Source organism: Micropterus salmoides, unplaced genomic scaffold, assembly GCF_014851395.1.
Source record: "Micropterus salmoides isolate LMB-PRFRI ecotype aquatic unplaced genomic scaffold, ASM1485139v1 Ms_hic_scaffold_12, whole genome shotgun sequence".
Taxonomy (NCBI): Eukaryota; Metazoa; Chordata; class Actinopteri; order Centrarchiformes; family Centrarchidae; genus Micropterus; species Micropterus salmoides.
The window spans coordinates 5,841,543-5,859,070 of record NW_024040263.1 but is presented as its reverse complement, the minus strand read 5'-3'; the positions used below and the strand labels follow the sequence as shown (position 1 = coordinate 5,859,070).

Genomic DNA, 17,528 nt, shown 5'->3' with positions numbered 1-17,528 from the left:
GTCTAAAAAATGTCATGTATAGTAAGCAGTGTGAATCCATTACTTATTATAATGGATTCCTTTTCCTTCATTCCAAAGTTTGTTCTAAATGGGAAATCTATGTTTTCCATTTATAGTTATTAAAGCTTAGAAAGAAACTGTGAATCACACTATCAAAACCATCAGCAAAGAATTTATAGAAGAATCAGACAGTTGTACTGTCTTTGTTTTGCTTTCTGTTTCAGTTATTTTGGCAAACACCTTTATCCATATATTTTAACAAAGTTAATTACCTGTGGACAGAGGACATGCTCACATTTGAAGCCCTTCAAACTCTTTAAAAATATCACTTTACTAAAGCCACATGCACACTGCTGTCACAGTTGCAGTTTGGAAGGGATGGGAGTCAATTAAACAAAATATGCCTTTTTAAATACCTTTCAGTACTAGGTGCTCTAACATCATTGCCACAGTGCAGTGAGTGAATAATGAAATATTAAAACTATGTTTTAGATAACATTTTGAGAGCTCTTGCTGATGCCATAGAAAGTTAATTGTGAGGCAATAAGCTCACAAATCACTGTACATTACGCTAAATATTAAATTAATGGCAAAGCCATTACTCAAGGTCACAATAAAAACACATTTGTGATTCAGCATTATTGTATACAGTATGCTTTTGCATCTTGACTAAATGCTGACTCACAATGAAAAGGGTATTATCTTTCCTTTATGCAACTGCACACTACACTAAATGGCAAGAGGGAGGGATAACAAATGTGGAATTTCATGAATGATCAACCCCTCAAATTAAAAGCTCCATTACACTCTAATGAAATTCTTCTCTCTTCAAGCTGAATTCTCAAAAGTGCTGATTGCAATTTTCCATTTGCCTGATGCAAAGCCACAGGGCCACATATTTATCTGAGGCGTCTTCACCTTTCAGCAAGCATTGCCAACCCACTGAGAGGCTCACAAGTGGATAAGACTGAGAACTTAAACCATGCAGTTAAACAGTCATTGGCGTAAGCTCCTTGAGACTTTATCCAGGAAGCTATTGGACCCTGCCATTCCAGATTATACCTTTAGTTTAGCGGAGCTGGACGTTGTAGCTTGAAGGACCATTTCAGCCTGTTCACTGTCAGAGAATAGACGCCTTCTCTATCTATTTCCCTGTTCCAGTCCCTTGTTTTGGTGGGGACTGACAGCTTGACAGAATGAAAACGATGCTAGAATTGGGTCCCTCTGAGAGAAATGTTAAATGGTGAAAGAAGGCGTTGGTATTAACACATTTCTTCCCTGAGGCTTTGCTGGGACAAAATTTGCTTCAAATCTTGAATATCAAGGATAAGGACACTTGAAGGAGGGGTGGAGAAGAAAAAAAGATGCTCCCTGCAGTTTAGCCAAGGGCAATAATTATTTAGAGTTACACCGAGTAAAAGCAGAGGGACATTTGGTTAGTATTTCTCTCACACTTGTGGATATTGCACACATTGAGGGATATTTTTTCTGTCAGTCTAGAATGTTTTGATTTGGGTGCAAGCTTGAAGCACAACTGGCAAGTCCCAAGTAACACGTCGCATGTACAAGAAAAATAGGCATAGTTTTGACCCAGTTCACTCAGGCTTCAGTCAACGGTCTTTGTAGCCAATCATCAAAATGTGAAGCTTAGTGAAACCCTCCTCCTAAGAGAAAATAGTTGCTTTATCCTCCATCGATATTTGACTCTGCGTATCTCTGCGAGGGATCATTCTTGGCACTGTCTGCTGTGTGCCCCAGCTTCTGTGATCTGCCTGCCCATTTGGCTTGAAGATGTTTGATACTTACCCACATTGCTGCTCCTCAGTGCAGCCTGCTGTTTCAGTATCTGAAAGGCAGCACTTCAGTGTGGAATGGTTATGAACCAGACAAACACACACAAACTGGTGCGCTTGATCATTGATAAACTAAAGTCATGCTAGTACACATTCCTTCTCCGATTCTGCTTTGTCCTTGTAATTTTCATCCTTCAATTTCTCATGTTTCTCCATGGTGGAGGAATTTAATTATTGCGCCAAATTCTTGACAATCTTGCCTCCAATAGAGAAAGATTTCTTAAAATGCCAGCTGTCCTCAAAATGAAGTCTCTCTGTGTTGCTTCGAAGAAGGAATATTACAAAGATTTACATGAATAAAGGTGCGCTACCATATTGTCTAATTTGGGTTTGCAACTGAGGATTATTTGGATTGATTTGGATCTGCTGATCGTTTTCTTAATTAATCACTTGTTGTTTTGTCTATAAAATATTGGAAAATAACAAAAATTCTCATTAATAATAATAATTTTCTACAGGTAATGTATCCAACTTTCTTGTTTTACCCAAATATATTCAGTTAACTATCATATATGACAAAGAAGCTGCAGATAAATCTTCTAGCAATTGCTAATCATTTGATATAAAACGTTCCATGGGACTGTGATGAGCGTATGATCATAAACATATGTTTATGAGGCAATATAGCCAGTTGAGATTCAGCGCAATTCACTTAACCAACATTAAGCAATTGTCTCAAGGATGATCAGACCAGATAAAAGTGATGAGAAACCATATAAGCAGGCCTCCCTGTGGTAGTCTCTCCAGCTGGATAATGATACCACGGGAGATGGGGGCACTTACCTGATAAATGGGAATATAATAATGTATTCCAAATGGGGGCCACCTGCAGAAAGGCATTATGATTATTATTGTGATCCGTCTCTGTCTTGTTGCTGAGAGCATCTTGCTAGTGGGAGGACATGAGTTATGAGGATGGCATGGATTAGACGTTTACAGCTCCGGTTTATCGGAGGCTGTGTGAAAGATGGATGTTCTGGAACGAGAATAACAAGGGGACGATTTTAGTCGTTCAAGAATCAATGCGTCTGTATAAAAATCAACATGCTTGTTTACGCCCAGTACTTAAAGTAGTATTTCTGTTGATGTAGCTATCAATATTATTGATGAGGATAACATTTTACTCTCCAGCTTAATTGTTGAGACGTGGGTAGTAGGGCAGGCATCATGAGCAGACAGACAGTCTGGGAGGTTGTAAACTGAGAAGTATCACATAATAACGAACAGGAATGATTGTCAGAACTACAAAAGTAACATTCATCTTGCAAAAACCCCCTGAATTATCCTTTGTCTGTCATTCCAGGTCTTAACAGCGACATCCTCTACTCATTGGTCGATTCTGTTGATGGATTTTTCTCCATTGACGAGCACACCGGTGTAGTAAGCCTGGAGCGTCCCCTGGACCGTGAGGTGCAGTCGGCATATGAGCTGAAGGCCCGTGCAAGTGACCAGGGATCCCCGCGTCTCTCCTCGCTGTGCCAGGTGGTGATATCTGTCCTGGACATCAACGACAATCCGCCGGTGTTTGAGCACCGCGAATACACGGCGACCGTGTTTGAGAATGTGGTGGTGGGCACACAGGTGCTCAGAGTACAGGCAGCCAGCCGAGACACAGACGCTAATGGAGAGATCTCTTACAGCATCATCAGTGGCAATGAGCATGGCATGTTCAGCGTGGACCCTCGCACTGGTATGTAGAAGCATTCAATAAATGCAAAAGAGCTTAGATTTTACTGTGCTCTCAGCTTTCTCACTGTTGTGTACTGCTGGTGTAATAAAAATGGTACTAGTAACTAATCCAGTTATATTTGAAAGTGAATTTATTTATTTTAGCTGACGCTTTTACCCAAAGCAACAAAATTTCTATATATGTCAGAGATGGCATGCCTCTGGAGCAACTAGGGGTTAAGTTTTTTGCTCAGGGACAGATTGGCGGATGTCACAGTGGGAATCAAACCTGGGTCTCTCACACCAAAGGCATGTGTCTTAGGCATTGCATCACTGAATATAAAAACTGTTGAGTTTTTGACCACTAGTAACGCTGTGTAGCAATGTTTTACGTCCCTGTTTTCAATTCAATTCTATTTATATAGCACCAATTTATAACAAAAGTAATATCATTGCACTTTTCATATAGAGCAGGTCTAGACCATACTCTTATTAATATTATTTATAGAGACCCAACAATTTCTTCTTCACCCATACCATTCAGTTGTTGTTGAGTCGACACAGTCTGCATTCCTGTCTTACTTTATCCTGGTATCATGCCATATTGCCATATAGGGACAAACAACCCAAAAATGTATAATGAATTGTACAAATGAAAAAAATATTTGTAAATGAAACTCATCAGTGAATTTCACTTGAATTTCAAAAACAACAAACTGCTTTGTTTCCAGCTGAACTGTGATTGGCTAGCTGCATCGCTGCAACACGAAGAACAACACATTGTAAATTGCTCTGTTGTCTAACTGCAAGCCAAAGCAGCTGAGCCAAGCATAACTTTTGAATTTCAAATGAGAGTCAGTGACTGATGACTATTTGACTCCTGGTTTGCTGTGCATTTCAGCAGAAAATGTTTGCATGAAGAGTTATAAACCAGTTGCCAAAAGTTATGACAAGAGCAAAAAAAAGAACAAGTTACAGTAGGTTACCACAAAAAATGCTGCAAATACAAGCACAATAGTTCATCACATTGATTTGTGCTTTTTTTGTGGTGTACAGTGTTTTTTTTATATTGAGGTACTTTAAGTGTGAAGTCTTGTAACATGACACTGGCTCTCCTTACCTCTGTGCCTTTATGCTGTGTCTTTGTCCTCAGGCGACATCTTTGTGATTGAGCCGTTGGACTACGAGGTCTCCCATGAATACTACATCACCATAGAGGCTACAGATGGTGGCTCCCCACCACTCAGCGACATGGCCACTGTGAACATCAACCTAACTGATGTCAATGACAACAGGCCTGCCTTCAGCCAGGACGTCTACACGGCTGTCGTCAGCGAGGACACTGAGCTGGGAAAGACAGTGATAGTGGTAAGAATATGCAGACACACAGTAGGTGCTTGTTGTGGGCCAATGGCTCATAATTACTATAAAAGTGCATGCAGGGTGAAAGATATTTTTCATCTCTCTCGGTCTCTCTCTTAACTTCAGATAAATCTGTCAGCTCGTTCACCTTCTCACTCAATCGCTCATTAACTCCCTCCCTGCCTCTCTCCTCTCTTGCCCATTACTCACTGCATACACTATCACATATCTGCACCTGTGGTAAATCACCATCTGGTGGCACAGCTAAATTAGGACTGATGCTTTTCATGCTCACTGCACCGCTGTTCTTGTGCATAATCTAACCCGCATTCTCAAACTGTTTAGAATAAAGGCATTTGACTCATTAAGGCCCAATCCAAAATAAGGAATTTTCTACCTTTTGCATGTTAAATATTCACTCCACCTATTCCTGTCAACCTCTTGCCACCCCTCATAAAAGACCTCTGATTATGGCCATTTATCGGTGTCTAATGTAACCGAATATAAATTATACATCAGAAAATTTTGTTTTAATACCTGCCAGTCTCCTACTTGTAAATTTTCACAGTCTGCTGATTTCCCTGGGGATCCCTTTCAAAATGTAATGGTTGGTGGGTTTTAAGTGTGTGTATGTGTGTGTGTATGTGTGTGTGTGTGTGTGTGTGTGTGTGTGTGTGTGTGTGTGGAGGAGGGTGCACAGGAGAAAGGAAAGGTCATATGCATATATATGATATTGCTGTAGTTGTGCGGCAACTAATTATTTTCCTTAATCAATTAATCAGTGATAATTTTCTTGATGAATTCATTTGTTTCAATAAAATCTCAGAAAAGAACAAAATGAAAAAAGTCGGCCAGTGGTTGTCAGATTCAAAGGTCCAGTCCAAAACCCAAGGATATTCAGAATGTGATGTAAAATCAGAAATCAGAAATACTTTATTGATCCCCGAGGGGAAATTCTTTTGTCGCAGTTGCACACTTATCAAGGCATAAGGAATTGAAATAATAATAGAAAGTAGGTAGATAAAGAAATATATAAATATAAGTGTATAAATATAAAATATAAAGAAAAATATAAAGGTGTGGGTATGTACAATATATACATTATTAAAGAATTGTTATTGTGAGCAGTACTTGTGAATAAATAGCAGCAGAATAGCAGCAGAAAATATTGCACATTCATTTCTAGACAGATAATATTGCGCAAAAAACAGATGATAAGGTCCAGTTTAATAACTAACTAGACACTTGACACTTAGAGGGAGGGATCAGTTTGTTGAGTCTGTTAGCGTCTGCTACCCTCAACCAGCTGCCCCAGCATGCAACAGACTCATAAAACATCCGGCAGATTGAAATACAGATAAAACACAGAAAAACTGGAAAAAATCTCTGGAGAAACTGAAACAAGAAAACTTGATTTCAAATCAAACGTTTTTCTCTCTAACAATAAATATTCATGGACTGTGGGTGTGGTTCTCAAAAATCCGCTAACAGTCATCAGATTTGAATTCAAATGTTGTAAAATCCTGATTGATACATAAAATGAGATGACCTCAGGTTTTTTTCCAACTCACCCACCCACTTTAAACTAGTGAAGAGCAGACACAGAAGCACAAATGTAGAAATCACTCCTGTGAAATAACCAGTTTTCTTCCAAACTTGGCAGATAATTGTCTGTTTGTGTTGGGCCACATCGATCATAGTAAGAAGCTGATTGAGAAAATATTTTTGGGGGGCCTTTAGCACATATATATATATATATATATAACATAACTGATGTTAAATTCTTGTTAGAGGCTATCTTCAAGGATTGTTGATTGCTAATCTGTTTGATTGTGTGATTGATTCAAAGGTTATGGCTGAGGATTTAGACGGGCCTTCTTACGACCAAGTGCGGTACTCCATCGTGGACGGTAACCAGGGCAGCCCCTTCACCATCGATCCGATCAGAGGAGAGCTGAAAGTTGCTCGCCAGCTGGACAGAGAGAGAGTAAGAGAAAAAGCAGATACAATGCTGACTGTACACATAGAGGTTAATCCGCTGAGGAACTAATTGCACTCTATACAGAATCCAATCATTGTCATGTCAGGCCTAATAGGGAAGCTTGTTTCCTGATCTCCGCTGCATTATTGCTTACAAAAGCAGCTTTGCCTATGTATAGTAATACTCTCGCTCTCTTTCTCAGACTTCAGGGTACACTCTGATGGTGGTAGCCTCAGACAACGGGGTACCGCCTCTTTCCAGCAGCGCCATGATCAACATCGACATCTCAGACGTCAACGACAACCCGCCGCTTTTCTCCCAGGCCAACTACAGCCTCATCATCCAGGTGAGGCGGGTGAAAGGGGGTCAGTGTAGATGGATGATTAGAGGTGGAGAGGATGAGAATGAAGTAGATGGAAAGAGAGGGGGAGGTGCAGGGGAGACTGCAGTGGACACAGAGAGAGGGATTAGCAGGAAGAAATTATCGGAGGCTGTGCGACTAGAATGTCAAGAAGCAAGTAGGAGGATGGAAAAAGAACAGAGGTATGGACCGGGGCGAAAGAAGGACAATGTGGGAATTGAAAGACAGAGACTGCATGTTAAGTGTAAGAATGCAGATGAGGGATGGAGGGGAAAATCTAGGAAGGAATGATTAACAGTGGAATGTGCATGATACTAAGCTGATAGTAGATGGTTGACTGGAGGAAAGGGAAAACGTGGAAGAAATGAGAAGAATGAAAGAAGATGCACCTGTATTCCCGTTTGGGAGATCAAAAAATAATGATTCCAGAGAAGTGAGGATGGTTTGTTTCCAATTTTCCTGTCTGTTTAGAAAACTGAAAAAGCAATTTAAGAGATACTGTGAGGAGGCACATTGCACACAGCTCAAGCACTTCAGGATGAAACATTGTTTTGCCTCAGAAAAAAATCCTGACTGGCTTTATTTTACTCACTGTGGAGCCTAGATCAAAGTGAAGCCCAAAATCACACTTAAACAGATCACACACAAAAAAAACAGGGCACATACTGTACACACCACCAGGAATACAAGGCGTTTTTACCAACACTAGAGAATAAACTTGAAAGAGTCAACAGAAGGGACAGCTCTGAAGCCCATTCAGGGACATGAAAAGACATAACTCTGAAACTCCTTTACCGCAAGTAGTGTAACAACAAAATTGTGGACCAGCTGTTGGACAAGGACAACTGACAAATACCAGAACCAGATTTAATAACAGGAGCAGAAGATGAAGTCATCTGTAACTTTGCAAAAAAAATTTAAGCGTCTTTAATCAGTAATTTAATATCAGAAAAGAAAAGCGATAAACAGAAAAAGAGAAGTGATAACTCACAGGTAATTATTACTCGTCTTTCAGCTCATTGTTTTGGTTTTCTGGTTTTCCGCGAGAAAACACTAAAGAGCCACTGCTGGTACTGTACACTGCACCAAACAGTTGGCAACTAGGTAGTTGAGCATGGAAGTACTAAAGAGATACTTCTCTCAGGAGTTGTTAGATACCATAAATAAAGCTAAAAGGGGAAGTGAATGTTGGACTTACAGTTATCAGGATTTGTATGTCGGAAACAGTTTGCTTACAAGTGCACCATATCAACTTAAAAGGTGATATGTCAATGTTGTGTTCACACTGTGACACTGCTGCCCCAAGCAATCTGTTACTGCAGGTTTTATTTAAAAAGACAGCCATTTAAAAGTGATCAGTGTTGTTGAGATAAAATAAATCGGAGAGCTTCAGTTTTTCCATTTTCTCCCACATCAGCAGTGTTCTGTGGGTGTACGTCTTAACTCATTGTCAAACATCACTGAACTGAAGAGCATCAGTGAGACCCACGTCCTCTCACCACAAACATTAAACACGCCTCTCTTGTATCCCACAGGAGAATCGACCAAAAGGCACAAGTGTTCTTCAGCTCACCGTAACCGATCGGGACGCTTCCCACAACGGCCCCCCTTTCACCTTTGCCGTCGTGAACGGGAACGAGGGCGATGCTTTCCACATCAATCAGCAGGGAGCTCTGGTGGCCGTGGGGGCGCTGAATAGGAAGAGTAAAGAACACTACCTACTTCAAGCACAGGTGAGTCACAGCACTGAGAAACCAGAGTTGAGAGGTTGTATTGATTTAACCGTCAAGCCACAGCAACCTGATTTATTTGTCGTCCCTCTTTTCCGTCTCTGTACCTTTTCTCTGTCACGCTTGCTCATTGCTCTGTCTTACTCCTTTTTTAACCCAACTAGTCGATGTTCATCTCCGTGTCTCCATCTGTTAAACCTTTTAAATGTATTCTAAATAAAGCAGTTCACCTTGCAAACAACTGTATATTTGATGCTGAGTTGAAATAAACACAGAACAGAGCTGCTGCATCAGAGTGCATCTCATAGGACAATGATAAATAAGAGATATTTGCTTTGAGTAGGCGTGATCACGTGAGGTGCTGGGTGTCGATGTGTCACCTTAGAGGAAAGAACAGAGGAAAAAAAACGAGTGGGCAGATGGGATATGAAATCTAAGTGTGATGTCTGATTACACACGAGATGCAAACTCAGATTTGAGTCATGGCTGGGTTTTTTTCTTGTAGAGCTGATGACCATCTGTGTGAAAGTGTGAATTTTCAAATGCATGATCTGTAGATGTAGCTGTTGGCTTAAATATCCACTATTTAAGCACCTAGAGTATGTACATGCCATCAGCTTATATAAGCAAAAGCGCTTGATTGCCCTCTGCTGTTGGGAGAATAAAACTTACAGTGCACAGTATTTCCTCATGCATGTGTCTCCTTCTCCTTTCTCATGTTTAGGTGTCAGACAGTGGCAAACCTCAGCTGTTTTCCACCGCCTTCATCAGCATACGTGTAATCGAGGAGAGCGTCTACCCTCCCGCGATTTTTCCCCTGGACATCTTCGTGACCACCGCCAGCGATGAATATCCCGGAGGCGTCCTGGGAAAGATCCACGCCACCGACCAAGACATCTATGACACTCTCACCTACAGCCTCGCCCCCTCTTCTCCCTCATCCTCAGATGAGAGTGGTGCCTTGTTCTCAGTTTCCGCCTCTGATGGTAAAGTTATCGCCCTGCGGCCGCTCGACGTGGGCCACTACCCACTCAATGCGACGGTGACTGACGGACGCTTTACCACAGCTGCTGATGTCACCGTTCATGTTAGGCAAGCAGCTCGTCAGGCTCTGGACAACTCTATTGCTGTGCGCTTTGCTAATATCGCCCCAGAGGAGTTTATCGGGGACTACTGGCGAAACTTCCAGCGGGCATTGAGAAACATCGCTGGAGTTAGGAGGAGTGAAGTCCAGTTAGTGAGTCTGCAGCCTTCAGAGCAAGGAGATCTGGATGTGCTGTTGACTCTAGAGAGATCTGGGAGCCCCTACCAATCTCAGGAGGTAGGAGCATTTTATGTTTCTAGATGTTCATTTTGTAGCGGGTGGTGCCAAACTGTTATTTTGTTGTTGAGGCCACAGATTTTATGGTTCTGTGTTTTTGAGCTGCAACTAAAGATCATCAATCAATTAATTCTTTAGTCTTTGTGAAAAATGTCAGTCACAATTTCCAAGAGCCCAAGGTGGTTTAATTACTTATTCTGTCCGACCAACATCCCAAAGCCAAGGATATTAGGTTTGGGATAATGTAAAAAAGAGAAAAGCTCAGTGTTTTACAATTACAAATGAATAGTTACAAGTGAAACATTTTATAATTCGCATTAGGGTTCATTGAAAAATCTGCTAATTATTTTTTTGGGCAAACACATTAATAGTGTAGTCTATAAATCTCAGGAAATAATGGCAAATGGCCATCACACATGACCTTTCCAAGGACCAACATGGCATCTTCATATTACTTATTTTGTCCCAGCAACAGTCCAAAGCTATTCAATTTACAGGAATAAAAATGGAATAAAACAGCATATACTCACATTTGAGAATCTGGAACCCGTGAATTGGGCTGCAACTAACAATTATTTTTATTATCGATTATTCTGCAGATTACTTTCCAGATGAATGGATTAATCGTTTTGTCTATATAATGTCAGAAAATTGTGAAAAATGCACATTAAAATATCAGTGCCCATAGTGACATCTTCAAATTCTTTGTTTTATTTTACCATCAGTCCAAACTCAGAATCAAAACTTGACTTCAGTCAATAATCGGTAATCCATATTGTTGCAGATTTTTTGTCATTCAATACATGGATTAACAGAGGAAAAATTTACATTTAGCTGACACTTTTATCCAAAGCGACTTACAATTGTTATACATGTCAGAGGTCGCACGCCTCTGGAGCAACTAGGGGTTAAGTGTCTTGCTCAGGGACACAATGGTGGATGTCTCACAGTGGGAATTGAACCCAGGTCTCCTACACCAAAGACAAGCATCTTATCTATGCGCCATCACCACCCCCAAATTTCAGCATTTATCCCCGTCTTTGAGTCTTCTGGGTGTTCATGTTTCAATTGTCTTCAGGTGGTCTTCCGAAAGCTGAACTCCTCCGCAGCCGTGATCGAGGAGATGACGGGGGTTCGGATCGTGCGGGTGGTGCAGAAGCTGTGCGCGGGTCTGGACTGCCCATTGCGCTTCTGCGACGAGGTCATCTCCCTGGATAAGAACGCCGTGTCTACTCACAGCACGGCTCGCCTCAGCTTCGTTACCCCACGACACCTGAGAACCGCGACCTGCCAGTGTGAAGGTAGACTGATTGCGCCTCGTGTATACACACAGACAGATGTACCATTACACATTTATATTCTGTTAGACACTCCCATTCTGAGTGGAAGCATGTCTACATTTAGGTGGCAGGTGTCCCGTGTTGAACAACATGTGCGAGAACAACCCCTGTCCCGAGGGTATGGAGTGTGTGGCAGATCCTAGAGACACCGCGTACAGTTGTGTGTGTCCAGAGGGCAAAAAGGGCAAATGCTCCGGTAAGACCACCCACATCTTAATCTGGGTTCCCAGATACTTGTGCCCTTCAGCTATTTCCAACTTCCTCTTTTCGAGACCTTGGTGAATGACTTTCTTAAGATTTTGTCGCAGCTTTCTTTAATACATGGTTTTTGCTTGACGTCAGACGGTCACTCGCTGACGTTCAGCGGCAGCGGCTATGTGAAATACCATCTGATGGAGAATGAGAACAAGGAGTTGATGAAACTGTCTCTGAGGCTCAGGACCTTCTCCAGCCACGCTACTGTCATGTACGCCAAAGGAACCGACTACAGCATCCTTGAGGTGTGTGTGTGTGTATAAATGTATTTGTCCAGCCTCATTATTAAGCCATAACAGTACACTTATTCCTCCAGCTTCTTTAAAACAGAGAGGATATTGAGTCTATCATAACTGAGTCTAGACTGTTCCTCTGCATTTTTTAGCTTGTCTTTATTTCTGCTCAGTATTTTTATATCAGAAGGGCTTAATGAAGACATAACTGACCTGCCCTCCCATGAGACCATCAAGCCGTGTGTACCAACCAACTGCGCTGAAGGGCTCAAAAAAGCCATTTTTAAAAACCCCTTTCACATGATGGGACTATGGGAATGTGGTGGTGGGTTGAAAAAAAATACACATGCAAGAGCTATTCTAGTACTGGGAGGGAAACAGAGAGCAGTTTTCCACACATTCCTTTTAGAGTCTGTCTGGTACAGCAGTCTGCACACCAGACTTTAGACTAAAACCTGGCTGGCAAAGAGGCAGTTATTGTTTATCAGCGTATGTCAGGCTTTTAATATCTCCAAACTACTACATGTTTTATTTAGAGGCATGAACAGAAATTACACGGTTTTCCTGTAAAGCTAGTAGTGTGTGATGTTATTGGGAGAAATGAGTTTGCTCTTTATAAAGATTTATTATTTCATGGCAGTACATTGATGCACATTGTATTTTCTGATAAGGAGGGATTTAGAACAGTGGCTTGATGATTTGATTACGATTTCTCCGCTCTAGCTCTAATCTTGTGGAGTGTCAATCAAAAAGGGAAACAAAGAGTCTGATATAGGCTGAATGTTTATCATGATCTAACTCCGTCTTTTCTGACTCCAAAATAGATTGTGAACGGCCGTCTGCAGTACAAGTTTGACTGCGGCAGTGGCCCCGGCCTCGTGTCGGTCCACAGCGCCCAGGTTAACGACGGGGAGTGGCACACTGTCTCACTGGAGGTGGATGGAAACTACGCTAAGCTTGTGCTGGACCGGGTGCACGCCGCCTCTGGCACGGCACCGGGCACCCTGCGAACCCTCAACCTTGACAACAGCATTTACTTTGGCGGTCACGTACGCCAGCTCGCTACGGCTCGCCACGGGCGCAGCCTGCCTGTCACTAACGGGCTCCGCGGCTGCATGGAGGCCATCACCCTAAATGGCCTGGAGTTGCCTCTCAACACCAAAGCTCACCGGGCCCACGCAGTGCTGGAAGACGTCGTGGACGTGGCTCCGGGCTGTGCACTTGCACCTGCTGAGAGCTGTTCTAGCAACCCCTGCACCAACGGAGGGAGCTGCACTTCGCTGCCTAATGGAGGTTCATAATGTCTTGCTCACCTCATTGCACTCAGATTTTCCCTGGAGTCAAATTTCAAGTTGTCTGTTTTCGTCTGATATACTACTTGAGTAGATTTTGCTAGGTCTGGGGGTGAATAAAAGGAGTTTTAATCGTGCTCTAAATTCCCTACCTGATCATGTATTGATTAACTGCAAATCGAACATAGCTTCTTTTCTGCCAATTGCAACCAGGTGTAGCAGCTAAAGAGGTGAATCTGTGTTTTAGTCAACGGCTGTTAGAGCTGTTTTCTGATGTGTACCTGGGCTGTGTTCATTTGCAGTTAGTGTTGTTTTTTGTTAATGCAAACTCAACATTTGTGCATCTGTTTCCTATTAAAAACCAGCCAGCGGTTCAGGGGGCATAATCCCTCACCATCCCTAGAAGGCTTTTTGTAAAACATCTGCAGGACACGTTGAGTTTCAGTAACAGCTCAATTAAAAAAAAGTGTGGTAAGCATAACGTGGCTCTGTACAACAGGAATTAATGTAAATTATGCAGAATTTACCAAGTGAGCCATTAAATCATAAGTCCCAGTAATTTAGATTATTTCACCCTGGCCTTTATGTGTGGCTGACCTTTACCTGTTTAAAGAGACAAGAATAGAGAATTTACAGTAGCGTAAGTTAAAAAATGTCCACTTGCTCAGTGTCATTGTCTTGTCTTTTTGTCAAGTCTTTTTTCTTTTTTTTCTGAATTCCACAGGCTACTTCTGTAAGTGTCCTGCCTCTTTCATGGGCACCCACTGTGAGATTGGCATAAGCCCTTGTGCCTCCAACCCCTGCCTGTACGGGGGCACCTGTGTACCTCGTGCAGACGACTTCTACTGCCAGTGCAGAGGGCAGTACTCAGGACAAAGGTATTACAACTTTGTCTTTTTGGTCTCAATTATAAATAGAAAACGTGAACATTTTCCAAACATCACTTTATTTTATAGCCATGGGGTTACTTCTAAGATTGAAATGAAGCCTGACTAATGTTGAGTAGTAATATTCATAGTTTGAGTTTGAACCTGCATTCATCAAGTCTGGGGGAATTTGTAGACTGGTCATCTGTATTAATAAATTATGTCTTACCCATTACTTCACAACGTAATTTATCCTGTAGCAAGATTAAACGCATGTTTCACTAATTCACCGCTGAATACAAATCTTTCACACTGCAAAAACAGTCTTCATATATGTAAACTTGTATTGAATTCAGGTGCCAGTTGGGGCCGTACTGCAGAGACAACCCCTGTAAAAACAGTGGAAAGTGTATTGACAGTCTGGATGGTCCAGTATGTGAGTGTGAAGCAGGCTTCCACGGAGACAGGTATGTTATTTTTGAGTGAACTGAACTCGCTAAATGATTGAATAAGTCTGATCTTTTGCATCAGCAGTTTGTAACATGCAGCATTTCAACCTCAAACACACCTCACTAAATTCCATTGTTACTATCCAGGTGCCTGAGTGATGTTGATGAGTGCATCAAGAACCCCTGTGCCAACGGAGGCCAGTGCCAGAACACATACGGCTCCTACAAATGTAACTGCTCACTGGGTTTCAGCGGGCAGATGTGTGAACTCCGCACCGAAGTGCGCAACGAATTCATCTCTACCTCCTGGAACATCGGCCTGGAGGAGGTGATTGGCATTGTGGTCTTTGTGTCAAGCATCTTCATCCTGGTCCTCCTCTTTATCATCATCCGCAAGAAGGCTTGTCGCAGCAAGGCGAAGACCGACGACGACAAACATCATGGCTCAAACGTGCCCCACTCCTTCCTCCAGAGACCTTACTTTGACGCCAAACTCAACAAGAACATCTACTCCGACATCCCGCCTCAGGTCCCTGTAAGGCCCATCTCCTACACTCCCAGCATTCCAAGCGACTCAAGAAACAACCTGGACAGGAACTCATTTGAGGGCTCAGCCATCCCGGAGCATCCGGAGTTCAGCACCTTCAACCCAGATTCTGTGCACGGACACCGCAAGACTGTTGCTGTGTGCAGCGTAGCACCCAATCTCCCGCCTCCCCCTCCCTCCAACTCAGTCTCAGACAGTGACTCCATCCAGAAGCCCAACTGGGACTATGACTATGATAGTAAGTTTGCTTCTAGGTTTCAACTGCTTTACTTACCTGTGTCTAGGCAGGAGTTGCACAGAGTTCCAAATTACCTCTATGTGACATTTAATGTATTTAAGGCATTAAACACATGTTCTTTTTATTGTAGGTGCACACATTCTTAGTGTGGGTGGCCCCTAATCCTGGCAGGGCTGCTGAGGCGATGTAGACATGAATTTACACAGGACTAGGAGTGGATAATTTAAAATTAGCATGGACTTTCAGTGGAATCGTATCATTATGATATTTAGTGAAATTGTGTGTAACACTATTTTACGGGTCCACAATTTCCTTATTATTTTCTTTCTTAGTTTCCTGGAAAGGATGTAATTTGGTACTAATTATAGGGCAAATAGAGCACTGTCTAATTTATATAATTCCAGTTATTTGCTTGTTAAACCTGTAAATGTTTCTAAAGGCAAAAATACAATTCAGCATATGCAGACAATTAATGTGTCCAAATATAAATAAATAATGAATTCATATTAAGTGGAGATGTGCTTTCAAATTCCCCTGGAAATCAACAATTGCTTATAAGCCCAATATAACTAGCTAAAGTCTATTTAAAATAACTTTATCTCTATTTCCTCTGTAATTCCTACCAAATTATGCAGCTCTTTCCAGGAAACCTGCCAGGAAGTTGTTAGGAAATCAGGAACCCTTAAAATAAAGTGTTACCAAATTCTAAAAAAGTCAATTCTAAACTAAATTCCAAGACAAATGAGTGAAGAGTTTGGCCTCATGCATAACAGTGGACCTTAATTTGATTATATTTTATGTGATTTTGCATACATTTGCTATATTGTGACATATAGTACCTCTAGAAAAAGATACTTTTAATTTCTTATCTCAACTATTTACATGTAGAAAAGTACCATACGTATGGAAAAGCAGCATTTGTGACTATTCAAAGTTTAATTGTTGCACATCCCACACCATTTTGCTATGTCCTACCCTGGAGGATTTTTTTCCTCATCGATGTACTATAGGTATACACTAAAATCAAACTCTGCATTCTCTTCAAGCTAAAGTGGTGGACTTGGATTGCTTGACCAAGAAGCCTTTGGAGGACAGTGCCTGTCACCCCTACAACACCAGGGGCAGCATGTCTGAGGTCCAGTCCCTCAGTTCCTTTCAGTCAGAGTCCTGCGACGATAACGGTATGCTGCCATTCAGCATGTTCAATCTTACCCTCTTAGCCATTGGAGAAAAACTAACTAGATAGCATTGTTTTTTTTTTTAAATGCCGTGTTTTCTAACACATCCATGAATGAGATGTCATTTTGCACTTGATTGCACTTTTCTTTTGTGTGATCAGCCTGCAATGTTTTGCAACAGTTACCTTTGTCTTGTAGAGCTGTGTTGATTTTTATGCTAACGCTGTTTCTTTGCATGCTCAGAATGGATGGCCCAAATGGTGGCTCTGCGGTCACATGTTCTTTTCTCTTTCTTTTTGCTGCGGGGCTTCAGCTCCCATATGGATTAAATCAGTCCACAGATCCAGAACAAGGTTTTAAATAGGGGGTCCAGCCTGTAAGTCCTCAATCACTACTGGTACAGACGGAAGCAATCACAACAACGTGTACTGTGTAATTCTCCCGGGATTATATCCATATATAGATATGTGTATTCTGACACTGTTTTCTATTCTGCCACCGCTCAGTTTACCTGCGTAAAAAAGAGTTTGATGACTTATAAAGCAAAATCATTCACGAGGTCATTGACTTTGACATGTGTCTGCATTTTCCTTTTTTCATTCACAAGCATGCCTTTTCTTCTTTTTGTTTGTCTGTTTTTGTTTTCTTTTTTCAAAATGTAGCTACAAATGGGTGTTTTAAGCAAACATCAAGGAACATATCAAAAGGGTATCGTGCTTATTTTATGTTCTCCCATTTCCACTTCATAGCATACATATTACCCTGTGCCATTACTGGGATATCATGATGGGGATTGTGCTGCTCACAAGTCATCAAAACCTTCATCTCTTACCTTGAAAATTTAGACGGAATCA

The 17,528-nt window shown here is 41.7% G+C and overlaps 1 protein-coding gene across 6 annotated transcripts in view; it reads left to right on the top strand.

Moving 5' to 3' along the window:
• The window catches only part of fat1a (FAT atypical cadherin 1a), a 76,458-nt gene that overhangs the window by 55,220 nt on the left and 3,710 nt on the right, over positions 1-17,528 (top strand). For 5 of the 6 annotated variants that reach the window (XM_038713035.1, XM_038713037.1, XM_038713034.1 and 2 more), the window contains exons 14-27: positions 3,157-3,543; positions 4,675-4,889; positions 6,733-6,870; positions 7,067-7,210; positions 8,761-8,958; positions 9,680-10,276; positions 11,355-11,577; positions 11,681-11,812; positions 11,959-12,116; positions 12,929-13,397; positions 14,121-14,274; positions 14,619-14,729; positions 14,859-15,496; positions 16,543-16,677. In XM_038713035.1, the coding sequence (XP_038568963.1) occupies positions 3,157-3,543; positions 4,675-4,889; positions 6,733-6,870; positions 7,067-7,210; positions 8,761-8,958; positions 9,680-10,276; positions 11,355-11,577; positions 11,681-11,812; positions 11,959-12,116; positions 12,929-13,397; positions 14,121-14,274; positions 14,619-14,729; positions 14,859-15,496; positions 16,543-16,677 (3,699 nt within the window). Of the gene's footprint in view, positions 1-3,156; positions 3,544-4,674; positions 4,890-6,732; positions 6,871-7,066; positions 7,211-8,760; positions 8,959-9,679; positions 10,277-11,354; positions 11,578-11,680; positions 11,813-11,958; positions 12,117-12,928; positions 13,398-14,120; positions 14,275-14,618; positions 14,730-14,858; positions 15,497-16,542; positions 16,678-16,987; positions 17,051-17,528 lie in introns of all 6 variants that reach the window. The other variant, XM_038713038.1, reaches the window with a different exon arrangement.